Source organism: Pelecanus crispus, chromosome 13 (assembly GCF_030463565.1).
Source record: "Pelecanus crispus isolate bPelCri1 chromosome 13, bPelCri1.pri, whole genome shotgun sequence".
Lineage (NCBI taxonomy): Eukaryota > Metazoa > Chordata > Aves > Pelecaniformes > Pelecanidae > Pelecanus > Pelecanus crispus.
In genome coordinates this window covers 16,504,605-16,518,783 of record NC_134655.1, presented here as the reverse complement: position 1 = coordinate 16,518,783, position 14,179 = coordinate 16,504,605, and the positions used below count along the sequence as shown (strand labels likewise).

The 14,179-nt window shown below is 38.0% G+C and overlaps 1 protein-coding gene across 4 annotated transcripts in view; it reads right to left on the bottom strand.

Moving 5' to 3' along the window:
• Nucleotides 1-14,179, bottom strand: part of LOC104028068 (integrator complex subunit 6-like) — a 43,688-nt gene that overhangs the window by 8,473 nt on the left and 21,036 nt on the right. For 3 of the 4 annotated variants that reach the window (XM_075720549.1, XM_075720552.1, XM_075720550.1), the window contains exons 4-10: nucleotides 13,645-13,734; nucleotides 13,156-13,339; nucleotides 12,170-12,298; nucleotides 9,945-10,108; nucleotides 8,703-8,855; nucleotides 6,935-7,067; nucleotides 623-717 (exon numbers count right to left, since the gene is read on the bottom strand). In XM_075720549.1, coding sequence (XP_075576664.1) covers nucleotides 623-717; nucleotides 6,935-7,067; nucleotides 8,703-8,855; nucleotides 9,945-10,108; nucleotides 12,170-12,298; nucleotides 13,156-13,339; nucleotides 13,645-13,734 — 948 coding nt within the window. Of the gene's footprint in view, nucleotides 1-622; nucleotides 718-6,658; nucleotides 6,740-6,934; nucleotides 7,068-8,702; nucleotides 8,856-9,944; nucleotides 10,109-12,169; nucleotides 12,299-13,155; nucleotides 13,340-13,644; nucleotides 13,735-14,179 lie in introns of those variants that run through there. The other variant, XM_075720551.1, reaches the window with a different exon arrangement.

Sequence of the window (14,179 nt, the reverse complement as noted above, 5' to 3'; positions counted from 1 at the left end):
TCAAGTCTATTCAGATAACATGTGACATGAGTTTGGTAGTCTAACTAGCTCGCCATGGACATTATGCCACATTACCAAGACACCACACAGTGTGGTGCCACTGGCAATTTCCACTCAAAGGCTCAGTACCAGAATAGCCGGGATGATGCAAGTCCATATTGAGGTGCATTGTCCAAGCTACATGTAAAAAGTGACATGGTGCCTCCCCCCACCCTTCATTTGGCCCAGCCAGTTCTCGTAGTATCAGCTTCCCAAGTTCTCGCACTTCACCCACATCAATAAAGCAATCTGCATTTTTCCCTATCAAGTTACAAAAATAATGCCAAATTTGGCTTCTCTGAACAATCTGAAGTACTTTAGATCAAAGCTTACTTAATATTTAATGAACAGAAAACACATTTAATATCTTAATAAAGTTACTATTACTCAATATTACTAGAAATTTATTTATTTCTTAAAAATGTTTGACCTGATCTACATACCTCTGCAAAGCAAAATGTTTACTACCTAAAATGTCATCGTAATTATGTAAACAAAATTTACTAGGAAGAGGTATGATGCACAGGACTCTGGTCACACCAGCCATTATACCCAGGAGGATGAAATGAGAAAAGGAACATACCAGTAAGTAGTAAGGAGGCATTGTTTTTAAGTAGTTGTCAAAAGCCTGTCGCCACTTCAGATTTGGCTTAAGTTTGTGAACCTTAAACAAGTCATCTGCAACAAGGAAAACAACAAAAGAAGGTTTCATTTATATAGTCCCAGACTACTAGCCTTATCCAAAATTCAACGTGCCAAGTTTCCCCCCCCTTTTCTTCTCCCTCCACCCATCTCCCAATGGGGCTTCCCCACAAAAACTGTTCTTAACATTAGGTTTGACAGATTGCAAATCCCCAGTCCTAGCTGCAGTAGACAATCCAGAACAAGTCCTCATTACAGACAAACTTAACGAGGTACACCAGGCTTAAATACTGCACACAACTGCTAGCAGCATGGAAGGTGCAACAGATCCACCTGGTAAGAGTTTCACCTCCCTTGCCTCATCAGGGACTCCCTTGTATCGGATTAAACCAAACAACATTCATCTGGTTCAATTTCCATTTTCAGCCCAGCTTTCTTTTGTTCAACCTGTATGATGAATTCTGGTCTCCAGTAAAAACATTCTTGGGCAAAAGGGAAAGGAAGTGGGGGTGGAATCAGAGCAGGGAATCTTTCTGGTCAGCTTTGCTGGACTCTGCTGACAACAGCAGCAGCTGCCCCCGGCAGAGAAGGGGTGTACCTCCAGCCACACTGCCTGCCTCCTGCCAGAGCAGCAAACTCTCCCACAGATATCAACAAGAGACAGTAATTAGCTACAAAAACTGCTGCCCTTTAAGAGAGGAGCAACCAAACAGATTATCTCCTTTGGATACTGTTTTAGAAATACCTTGCTTGCACTAGAGGTGTGCACACTGCTGTTTAGGAATCACTGAGTTGAAGCATGTACCTATTTGCTGTGCACGCTATGAACTGTAACAGTGATCTCTAAACATCAAAAACGAACACAGTATCCTGCAATTTACCATTTGAAATTATGGATTATCAATTGAGATCAAATTTCTCCTTAGTAGGGCTGTAACATACTGGCAAAGTGAGGCTAATGGAAGGATATGCAGGACTGGAGAAAGGGATGTCCAAAAATTAACTGGGGAGAGCTGCAGGAGACAGAGATGCACAGAAGAGGGTGTGCAAAAGACGGATGCAGCAAGGAAATTGTTTTCTCCAGATTGAGCTTTCATTAAGATATATTTGGAGAAGAAAATTTGACTTGCATAGTATTCTGCACAAATCGAACAGATGTTAAGATACGACTTTCCAAGTTCTCATAGTCAAACCACACTTAATTACAGGTATTTTCCAATCTAAATTAATTCTGTATCACATATAAAAACCACACTACAGATGCTAATTGTTGTCTTTCCTGGCCTGAAGGAAGTGGGGTGGAGTTTGAGAGGACAAGTTAGAACTTCATTTAAAATCTCAATATACCACATGCTTAGCACTATTATCCAAAAGAACCTGTGATGATATCATGACATATGGCAAATATAAAATAACATCCATTCTTATCTTATAAGCCTACTAGGTTTTTGCAGCAAAATGGAAGCTAAACTATACCACTCTCCCAAAATTCAAAATAAAATAAAAATTAAAATGTAAAATGTTCAATATCATAGTATGTCCTAATATTTTAAAATCTATGAGTTCGTTATGAGTACAGCTTGACGCTTAAACCCCATGTCAGCACTTTATTACTGTCTCCCTTCCTGCACTGTGAAGGTTGTACCAGCATATAGCCCCTGCAGTTCAACTGCACAGCCACTCTTACATGGCACAGACGTTCATAATGCTCGGCTAGCTGTGATTCTTCATCCACAGCACAGCTGTAGTCTGACAAGTCAAATGCAAAAGCACCTCCCTGATCTTTGCTATGCAAAAGTAAGAAGCTCTCAAGTTCTCAAATATAAGCAGAGCTTCAGCAAAGATTTGTCTATTTAACATGAGAGCCTCCCCACAGCACGAACTCACTGCAGGAACTCCTACCCTCTAAAAGGAAGACAGTCATGGTGGTAAACACAGCCACAAGTTTCAAAGAGAACATCACCATCAACATCTTACCTGCCTCTATTGCAAGAGTTTGATACATACATTGTCAGCCGATTGCAACACAGGCACTTGAAATGTACTTTTTCCACTGTGCCCTGGGCTGCACATAATCATTTATATAAATAAGCAAACAAACAGTAACCCAGTTATCTCTGTCTTTCACAGATTAAATCCCAAACTTTTGTAGATAAAATCCAAGTGTTGAAAAAATCCTTTCATAAATCAGTTTTAAACCAACCTATTCATTTTTAGATACTACTCTCTGTATAGTCCACTTAATGCGCAATTCTTTTTACTTCTAAACTCAGAGGGAGCTAAAAGCACTGGATAATTGGGAACATGGTATTAAAAACCATTAGGAAAGGGCCACAAGCTGCAACAATTCCAGAGATCAGGTAAAACTACAGACAGAGCAGTTAATTTAAAACTGTGTTGCAAAGTCTTTATCCACTTCAGATTCGTGTATAAAACAACCAAATTGTGATAAACAGGATACCAATACACATCTTTAATACCCAGTACCACATACAGGGACTTCATGCACTTTCAAGCTCATTGAACAGTTAAAAAAAAGAGCATGAGAGAGAGAATGGTTGGCACATAATTTTAGTACTTCAGCTGGAGCCTAATTACAAGAACAGTTCATGTGACAACAGTCTAGCTGTGAGTGACAGCTTGCACCATGTAACCCAAAGTGAAAACTTACACACTTCAAAGAGAAAAAAAAAACACCAACACAAAACACATACAAAAAACCCACCACTCACATTAAATTGCATCTGAGCAAGTACACCACCATTCCCTGCTGACTCCTGTAATTCCCTGAGCTTTCTAATGCCTCTGCACCAACAGATATACTCCTTTGTTTTAAGCAGTAGAGACTCATGGTTTTACATTCATGGAAAGTAGTATCCTTCCCTGCAAACAATCTAGCCAAAAATAAGGCACTACAATGTAAAATACTAAAATCCACCGTTTAAAAAAGGTATTGTGGCACTCTTTTTCCATTGATACAAGTGTTTGGCTCTCCCTTCTAGTGCCACAGCTTGTTATGTTCACATTTGTGAGAAAGACAGCCCTTAGTTTCCAAAATAAAGATCATTACTTGCAGGTTCTCTCAAGGAGCCTGTAAAAGCATAAAAAGGAAACTGTCCATATTGCAGTCCTTCACAGGCAGACATTTTCTAAATGCTTATTCTTCTGCATATTTAGACCCACAGAGAAAGGGTATTAACCACCTTCTCGTGGTATTTTCATCATGGTTGTTTCACTACTGCTTCTGCTGACACTCCCAATGAATAATCACTCCTACTGCCCAGCAGTGCCTGCCCTCCCACTAACACAGCTAAGATCAGCCAAGGAAACATCTTAGGCAAGGCAGGAGCATTCAGAAGTATACCTCACCTTTGCTAAGCTCTCTCTCTAACCCCTTGTTTGACTTCTACTTTATGAACTTGGCTGTACAATTGTTTTTAAATAGAAGAAGTACAATAGCTTTGCTAGTATCAGATAAAGGCATTAATCCTTCAAGAGGAAACTTCTATAATCCATGGGCCAAACATTTTCAGCAAAGTATGTCAGCATCTGTCTGTGTAAAGTTCTGACTTCAGAAGTCTGCCTCGCACTGAACAAAAAAAAAAGACAAGAACTGCACCCCACCTCCTCAGTTCTCAGAGCAAACCACCACCCCAAGCTAGTCATGATGCTTCTCTAGCCTTTCCTATGAGAGCAAAAAGGAGCCGCTCAGCTGCAACAGCACGTCCCACATGGTCTGTCTTACCTCCGTAAAAGATCTAGAGACCAGAATTTTTGTCAGACAACCAATTCACCATAGTGCATGGGTCAGGTTAACACACGAACTGTGCAGCTTCACTGTTAATGAAGTCTCATTAATTGGCTCCTTTCCTTACAAAGCTTCAGATTCTAAAAGCAGACCCATTAAGTTACAAGCTAGGAGAGGCTACAGCATTCCCAAATCCACTCTTGCAGAAACCAAGATATAAATCATCAAATCGATAGGATGTGGTACAATTTACCTCCTTCAGTCACGGACCACTCCAACTTGTTTCAGTTTGCTCAAGTATCATCTGCAAGCTTCCTCATGCATGCCTATCTTACCTGCCTTTTAGGGCTGTCTCTTACCTTACTTTCCAAAAACAGAACTAAAACTTCTCCTGCTCAAGAATGCAGAAGGAATATAAAAATGCAAGAAAAAACTTCTTAAGCATCTTGCTATCTGTTTATAAGGCTGAACACATGTAAAGCCACTTGATAAGACATTACAAACAATACAGTTGCAAAGTGGTTTTGGCTTTGTCTGTAAGAGTCACTAGAAGGAAGGGAGAGGCATTATCCACAGTACTATCCCAAGGTAAGTCCCAGTCCTCCAACACAATATCTACCAGTAGGGCAGCAGCCACCAGAACCTCGCTGACACACCAATATGGGTGGTAGTGGCTGAATAGAGCAGACTTCTCCTGGGCTTGGAAGTTCTCACATCCTTTTTAATTTGAAAAGATGAAAGATTGGGTTTACACAAGCAAATCAGTCCTCTACTGAACCATCAGTATCCACTATTGGTATGTATTAAGACAGACACAGGATGAGGGTTTAAAACCAGAAACGCCTACCTACCTACAGAGATAAAGACAGAGTCAATATTTTTTAAAACATCTACAAAGTAATTTAACAGGTATGCTGCTTATTATCTTAGTCATTTTCTGTACTGCTAAGTAAAAAAGGGGCCAGATCTGTTTTCGTGTTTCATGTATATTCCACAGAATTTAATTCCATCATGCCTTAGACCAAGGATAAACGAAGTCCTGTGATGAGATCTGAACATAACACCTTGTGTATGTGTTTGTGTTAACAATACCGAGTGCACAGTATTTGCGTTCTAGAGAAAACATCCGCTTTACAACTCGGGCAACATGGAAGCTCTGTATTTTCCTTTAAACAGCCTTCAGAAATCTAAGATGTGGGATACCAGGCGAGTAAACTGCAGAATAGCACTACACATACTGACAAATGCCTTTCTCCAAAGAGTAGGAAGAGCTTTACATCCCTGCAAAAAAGGCAGGGGGAAGACAAGAGCTGCCAGGTAAGACACAGAACTGCAAATGTCAACATCAAAAGTAACAGGGAAATTCATTTAGTATCAGTGAGGGCTTTTCAGCTAGTGGATCTGCTGCAGTAATTCAGTAGCCACAAACTCACAGAAACTAATTTAGGCTAGAAGTATTCTACCTGCACACTTTGGGACAATTATTAGGCTCCATAGATGACTATAATCCATGGGCCAAACATTTTCAGCAAAGTATGTCAGCATCTGTCTGTGTAAAGTTCTGACTTCAGAAGTCTGCCTCGCACTGAACAAAAAAAAAAAAGACAAGAAGTGCTTTCATTCAACATTCAACACATTCAAACTATCAGCAAGCACAAATTTCTTTTTTTGGTTATGACCAGGATTATGAAAAACATTCCTGAACAGTGTTGTGGGTTTTTCTTTTTTTCTAGAAATGAATGGAAAAAAATCCTGTGTAAGACAGTAAGAGTCAATGTTAATTCTCTTGATCTCCACTGTTAATTCTGTATCACTAAACACACCCACAAAAAACAGAACAAAAAAGCCCTACAGCATCTGCGACTAAAAGGGTTAGTAGCACCCAGGAATCTCTTCTCTCTGCCATTACCTTTGTGCCAGAACCCTAATAGCCACAATTATTTTGGCAGTTATTCACACAGCACCTTTTCATACAATCTTTCCTGTAGAAAGTAATTTCATTGGGGGAGTGAAAAAAACACTGGTCCTTTGGGCAGGGAAGAAATGTAGACTGTTTCATGCTCAATTCCTTCTTACTGCTCTAGACTGCGTCAGGGAATTCCCTTCCCAACACCCATGGCAAACACTGCATCTGATCTTCCAGTAAAAAATTAGCTGCTACAAGAGCAACTGCAAAACCTGGATACACCACACCCTAAATGAGGGAAAAGAATGGAGGTTGAAGCTTACTCCAGGTTAAGGAAGAGGCTACGTGTCTAGGAGGTGAACAGCATCAAACATGCACTGGAAGCAGGTAGCTCTCCTCCTCTGCTGGAGAGAAAAAAAGGGAGAGGGGGTATGAAAATCCTCTCCTCCCAAATTATGTTAAAGAGTTTGCAACATTCTCTACTCTCTGATCTCCATTATTTTATAATGTCTCAAACTAAGGCAGAACACCAACCATTATGGTTTTTCTTTTACTCTGAAGTAGCTGCATTGTCAGTTCAATGTAAATTTATTACCTACCTAACAACGGAAGTAAAACAGGATAGTTGTAAGGCATCACAAAGAGGTTTACACAGGTTAAAGTAGTGCTTGCTTTTAAATACCCGAACGGATAGCCAAGTTCGCTGTATTTTCCACTGCTACTCACAAATACCTGATAAAGAATAAGAGATATCACTGTATTAGAAGAATATGAAGAATATTAAGCATGGGGCATTTAAAAATTAAAATCAATCTGAACCCAATTGCATTAAGACAGCAAATTATCAAGAGCAGCCAAGTTTGAGGTTACACACATCAGGATGAGCATGCGCTTAAATTTCCCAGTCACAAAACTGAGACATGTAATATTTAGCGTACCCCCAAGTCAGTGTGGAAATGCTCTTCACAGTATAATCTTTAGTGCTTTAGTGAAACTACTTTGAAGTGATGCTCTGAAAAGTTTTTGAAATTATTTAAAATAGGTTGGGGACATCTGTTGAAGGTATATTAACAAACAATCTATTTGAAATTAGTCTTCTGACTCATAAAATGGCATGACTGAAATTTACAACACTGATAAAAGAAATCTAAAACTTTTTAAGCATAGAAATTAAGCAAAACAAACTAATATTCAAGAAACGTCTTTTAATTATGCCAAGCGCCAACATTCTTAACATTGACTTTTTTTTTTTTTAAAAAGTGCATATGTATATGTGGAGGTATTAACCTCAAAAAGCCATACATGCAAACAACTATTTCAACAGGATAAACATGATTCATATTCTTATTCGGACAATCAAAAATTAGTTTTAGCCAACATTAGTTTTCAAAAAAAAAAAAAAAAAAAAGGCGAAAAGTAAACCTTGAAGTAAAAAGGAAGTGTTTTTCCTCTGCTTTTTCAGAGCATAAGGAACAGGGTTTGTTACATGGTTTCTATGACAATGAGCCTATTTCTCTAGTTTGTAAGGGACTGATATGTAGCTGGGAGAAGAAAAGCAGTTTTGGAAAAACAACAGAGTAATTTTAGTAACTTAGGCAAATAACGTACCTATGAATGCTTAAAAGACATTTTGGAATTAGTTTATTAAAAGTAACTTTGATTTTTCTTCTGTATATGCATGTCATATTTTCAGTTAAGTTATAATGTTCATTAGGGAAACAGAAACATGAGAGAGACACCTCCAAACCCATCTTTCTAGCTAAAGTATCATACTAAGCAAACTCATGGTATACATATTAAGCTATTCTTTACAAGAACACCATTGAGAAGGGAATTAGAAGCCTTAATTTTATAGAGGATGCAGAAACAAGTCACTTATCCAAAAGTCACAAAAGGAGCATGTGACGAAGGATTTCAGCAACAGAACTTTGACCTCTTCAAGGCCAATCTAGTCAAGAAGATCAAGAGCTTCCATTCAATTCCCATTAGCAGTTTCAACCATCTAGTGGAAATTATTTGCAGCTGCTGATTAGGTAACATGATGGAAACTAGTGCTAGGTTTTCCCTGTAAGCAAATGGAAGCCTACAGAGAATTTCAATTTAGCCGAAAATGGAACCTGCAGGACACATTTCTTAGCAAAATGAGATGGACCTAGAAACAGAATTAAATGAGATTACAAAGCCTGTAGAGGGAACACTCATTCTGACTCCTGATAATTCTGTTAGAAAGGAGGTAACTGAAACCTTGACACATTTCTTCTCATCAACTGCAGAGTCTGCAACCAGACCCCAATTCTCCAGGCTTACGAAGACTGAAGTACCTCAGGATGCCCATTACATTTCTAGAATCAAATAAAGGGCAAATACCTGCCAGCAGGTATGGGGAGACTTTCGTTCCAAGATGTACTGTGTTAAGGGTGAAGGCTCAAGTTCATACTTGTCAAAAGGAAGCTTGTCTATTACCATTGGCTCACAATCAATACAGGAGAACCTCACAACAGGGTGAGCTGTGCGCGGAGGCTAAAGGGAAGGGGAAAAAAAACAGATCAATTGTCTGGTATTTATGGTAAACAAATCAATTCTCTTAAAAAGATTAATACGCATATATTTTACCATCCTATAGGCTTGAAGTCTCAGTTTCTACAATTTCCTTTAAAACAGAAAAATATACAAGCTCCCACAATAGAATATAAAGTAAGTAATTAACTTAAAAAAAAAAGCCACACACACACACACACATTCTGCCCGCCAAGAGAAAAACATGGTTATATTCTACTATTTATATTGATATTTAAAAGCCTCCATGCCAATCAACCTATAGTATCACAGACAGCTTTAAAGAAAAAAAACTTCAACTCTGCTTCCCAGCTTCATGTTCACAGAATTACAGAGGCAAAACTGTGCTCACTTCGCAAAGGATATCTCAAGATATTCCCTGCCAAGTCTGACTTTCTTCTTCTTGAATCATGGGGGGGAAAAAAACAGTACCTTTAGCACTTGCAAAGTACAGAAACAGAACATGCCTAACGAGATGTTTAGAAAGGCTAGTAAGACATGCCAAATGTATGATCATTTCAGTAAGAAAAGAGAAGCGAGTGCTGGTTTTCCCTCATTTTCTGAATGGGGTAATTCTTCTGTTTCAGTTTTAATTCTTCCTGCTAATGAAAGAAGAGTCCATACATGAAGTAATATTAAGCAGAGAAAACATGGTTGATGTTCTATTAAAAACAAATACTCCCTTTTCCATATAAATGCATTTTATAAAGCTTTGATTAAAATTTAATAGGTTCACTATGATTTGTGGTATATGAAGTAATTTATAGTTACATTTTATAATCTTTTAAAAAAGAGTTACCCAATTAACTAACCATATACACAGAAGTAAACCTTCCAGATGCAAAAACCATCACAGCATACAGTATCTACATTAGATTATATCATTCTGTGTTAAAAGCAGTTTTAAGTACTCTTTTAAAGCAAAGTCAGATCATATTAGTAAACAGAGAAAAGTAAAAAAAAAAAACAAAAAACCAACAACCTACTTTATTATTCATTTTCAGTCTGTTTCACTAGGTGTAGAATTCTTTTTTCAGTTCTTATTTTACTTACCAGTGTTGGTGAATTCTGATCAGGCCAAAAAGATTCTGGGATTGGCCAATGCCCAACAGGAACACCAGTTTTAGGGTTAGGCCGTACATAAATGAGTTTATGACAACTGTGCCACGGTTGGGAAGCAAATGAATTGATGGGCCTGGATGAATCAACAAGTCCATCTAAAATTTAAACAAAGCCAAATAACAACAAAAAAAGAAAATAAAAAGCTACATACATGCATTTGTCTCCCAGCAGAATTTCTGTATTAGCAACCAATAAGGTGTTTCATCACAATTATGTCAAAGACATACAGATGTTTACATCAGCGGTTGAAAAAGTTACACAAAATGTAGAACAGCATCATCTGAGAAACGATGATAACATTTGCCCACATCTACCCGTCTGCTCCTGTGGCATAGCCATTAGATAATTAGTACAGCAAGGCATACTCACATATTACGGAAAATGCTATTTGCTTAAGCTTAGTATTTTGACATAGATCTTATAGGCAAGAGCAAGCCTATCATTTTTAGTTCTGCTGCATCTGTAAAGACCGATAATTTGCATTTACAGTCTTTCTACATGGCGTGCAAAGCTCTCTGACTGATGCTGCCACTAGTCAAAACTGGACATGGAGAAAAGTTTCACGGAAAAGTCAGATGCATCTTGCAGGAGCAGCTTTTGTCACATTTTAAATTATTTAATGTATTATTCTTTTATTATTTAATTATTCACAGATCACTTAAATCCCACTCTCTACTGGGAAGACCAGTGTTTTCTCCACTGCAGCGCACCAGCACAGACTCCCCTTCACACTGAGGACAAAGTTTGTAGCAGTACAGAATCTCAGCATTAGTTTTCAAAGACTGCTCTTCAAAGCAAACGGCACAGCAGACATCACCCATTTAAAGACTCTTCTTCATTGTAAATATATTTTACACTACTAGTTTTCCCTGCTTTAGATAGCTGGCCAATAATACTATGCAAAACACCTTTCAGATACATATCAGTTCGGTTTCTCTGCATTATAAACACAATGATTATTCTAGCATTGTTAAATCCCATCAAATTTCTCTCTAGTTAAGACTTTCTCAACTCACGTAAAGAGGGAAAGTCTTAATATTTTTGTACATTCATATCCACAGTGCATCACCATTTAAGTGTAACGAAAATAAATTAAAAAAACAAAAAAACAACTACCACATTTCACCAGCTGTTTTGCCACATAGGAGAACATTTGGGCCAACAGAGACACAGGAATTTGCTGAGGTGCTGTCTGCACAGCATTATAGGAAAGCCTTCCAATAAAATGGCATTTAAATAAGCAAAAGGAGAAAAAAAAAATATACACAGCAAGAAAAAGGTGATTCAAAAATGAAAGCAGGAACAAAGCTGGCTATGCTAGGATGCTCGGGAGGATCCTAAAAGCTATTATGTTTCTGACATTCCAGGAACATCCTCACTTCCTAAACATGAACTGCTCAGCTCTCTATCCTTCCTTTCAGCCATGAATTTCTGCAAATCTGAAAAACTGCTCCACGTTAAGAGTCCATTTTCCTCCTCCCTGTTATGCACTTTACTTGCAGCTAGCAAAATAATTCCTTGTTCTTGGCACACAGTTGTTCATTTGCAGCTAAGAATATTCAATTGAAACTTAACTGTGTTGTGATCAATTAGCAGAATGAAAGCATACAGAAAATAAAGCATTGAGATTACTGTAGAGATGTTTAAGTGTTTAAATACACTAGTCCTGGATTTAATTATTTTAAAACCAAGTTTTGACAACACTGTAATTCAAACTTTACTACTTCCCGCAAACAGTCACTTCCCACAGCCCCAAAAAAGAGGTGAGAAAGAGTGACAGGAGAGCTAGCAAGCAGGTAGATCATCCACACCAATACGTGCAAACATATGGCACCATTTAACTTATCAAGGATCAAACTAGCACTCCTAGAAATATAACAGAGAAGACTAAACATAAATAAACATAAAACTACTCAAAGGCTATGAACAGCACATCCATTACGATTTGGGCTATCTAAAGAGGTACCAGAGCTCTATCATTAAAGCATACAAGCTTTATAGCTTAATCGCTTTTTTAGAATGTATTAGGCATTCGATGCATCCTGTACACTACAGTGAAAAACTAGGTAGGAAGGATACAAAGACACTTAAGGACACTTGCACGCATACAAAACATTTCTTCTTCAACATTAGCGGGAAAAAAGCAGTTACTATACCTTCTCCAATAGGAGGTGGATCTGGTCCTGACTTTTCAAAGTTAATAACAACTCCACTTTGGACTTTTTGAACTAGAGATTCTAAACATTGATTCAACATTCTTTGTGTCCGAACACAGTAAGAACGACCTATGCAAGAGATAAATTACACAGGGAAAATACAAAAGCAAATTTTGAGTAATCTTAAACAAGGAAGATGTTTTATTACACAAGTCACACTGCCAAATCTTTCGGTTTTATCCAAAATAATAGCAACAAACTTTGTACAAGTTTATGTAAAAGGCAAAATACTTTTCAAGTGCAATACAACCAAGGGGAAAAAAAAAAAAAAAAAACACCACACCCAAAAAACCTGCTGAGCTTTTACTCATTAGTAAGAGGCCACTGAGGCTAAATCAGGCTGGTCCAAGGCCAAGTTTATAAACACCCTTAAGAATGCCTGATTTCACCAAGTCTATGTAATCTATCTGCTTTTGTCTACCCAAACCTTACCAACTCCTATACACTCCCAAACTTTCCCCTCCTACACAACATTTTTTTTTTAAGCACCAATTCAAAAAAATTCTGATGCACATCTCAAGGAACAGGCTCTAGAATTAATTCTTTTAAGATTAAATTTAGCTTATTAGCCCTGCAGCAGAATTAACATCTCAATGATACCTGTCCCACTCAATTCAACATTTAAATAACAAATCCTATGACTGAGCAAAGCCAATCTCTGGAAGGACAATCTAAGAAATTTTCCAATCCCTCCTACTGGCGCATTAAGAAAATTCTCTCGCATCTAGAAGATCTGAGATAGGAATATGGTTTTATTTTAAAGTCCTCCTGTGCTACTGGAAACCAAGATCAAAAAAACACCACACAGATTCACATGGACACTGAGTAATTTAGATGGAGAAAACAGCAAGATGTGAAGTTGAATCAAAGGAAGAGAAATACTTTAAATACCAAATGTGAACCAAAGCAAAGTAACATCCAGTTACCTCCTGTAACTTCACACATCTGTGTGATAGCAGATTCATCAGTAGGCACACTCCCAAGCTGCTCCGGTTCAGCAGATGCAGCTCCTGGCAAACGCAGCACTAGAGCAAACAGCCTTTGATCCCAACGAAATGGTTCTTTGGTTAGTTCACTTCCAGGCAAAGGAGAATTCAAAGGAAGATGAAGCTGATAAAGAAAGATTTAAGAATATTTTCAAGTACTTGACAAACCAATACTCAAATGTATTCATTACTCTGTAAAGGATCCCATTTCTCTCCTATCCACTAATTTATCTGAAGTTATAGTCTGGAAACCCACGTTAACTATGAATTTAGGGGCTGGGCAATGACAGCATAGCTAGTTTATGTTCCCTATTATAGAACAGGCTGATGAAACAGAAGTACTATTAGCAGGAAAAAACAATTAATATCAATCTCATCATAGTGCCAACTTGCAAGATCATGACTTGGAAGAATTTAATGCAAGTTTACCTCCTCCTGAACTCCAGCCGTATTTGTCAGTTTGTTTCCGTCTGTGATGGTAATCAAAATAGATGGCTCCAAAAAGAATGGATTCCTTCCCTAGAGACAAAAGCACAGGAATGCTAAGAGTAACCTTAACACTCAGTTATAGGCTTATATTTTTGTCATTATAAAATAAACAGAAAGATGAGCAATCTTTCAAAATAATCCTGTAATTCTCTTTCAATAGGCGTGGAGCCATACAGAAGTACACAAGAAGTGCTACTCTGTGCACTCACATACACCCCCTAAAGATTTTTAGAATTTACTAGTCTTTTTCCTCCAGTAATAGTACAAAACCCCTCTAGCCCACAAAAGCAGTATACAAATTGGTAATAACACAAAGAACTTGGAATTTCATGACAACAGTGGGGCAAAAACCAGAGTGCTTTTAACTGGACTCTTCAAATGAGAGAGAGGGGAAGTCAGGACATTAACTGCAGACAACATAACACTGCAAAGCAGATTCGTTGCCATCCAGTGTACATAATCCCATACAGCAATT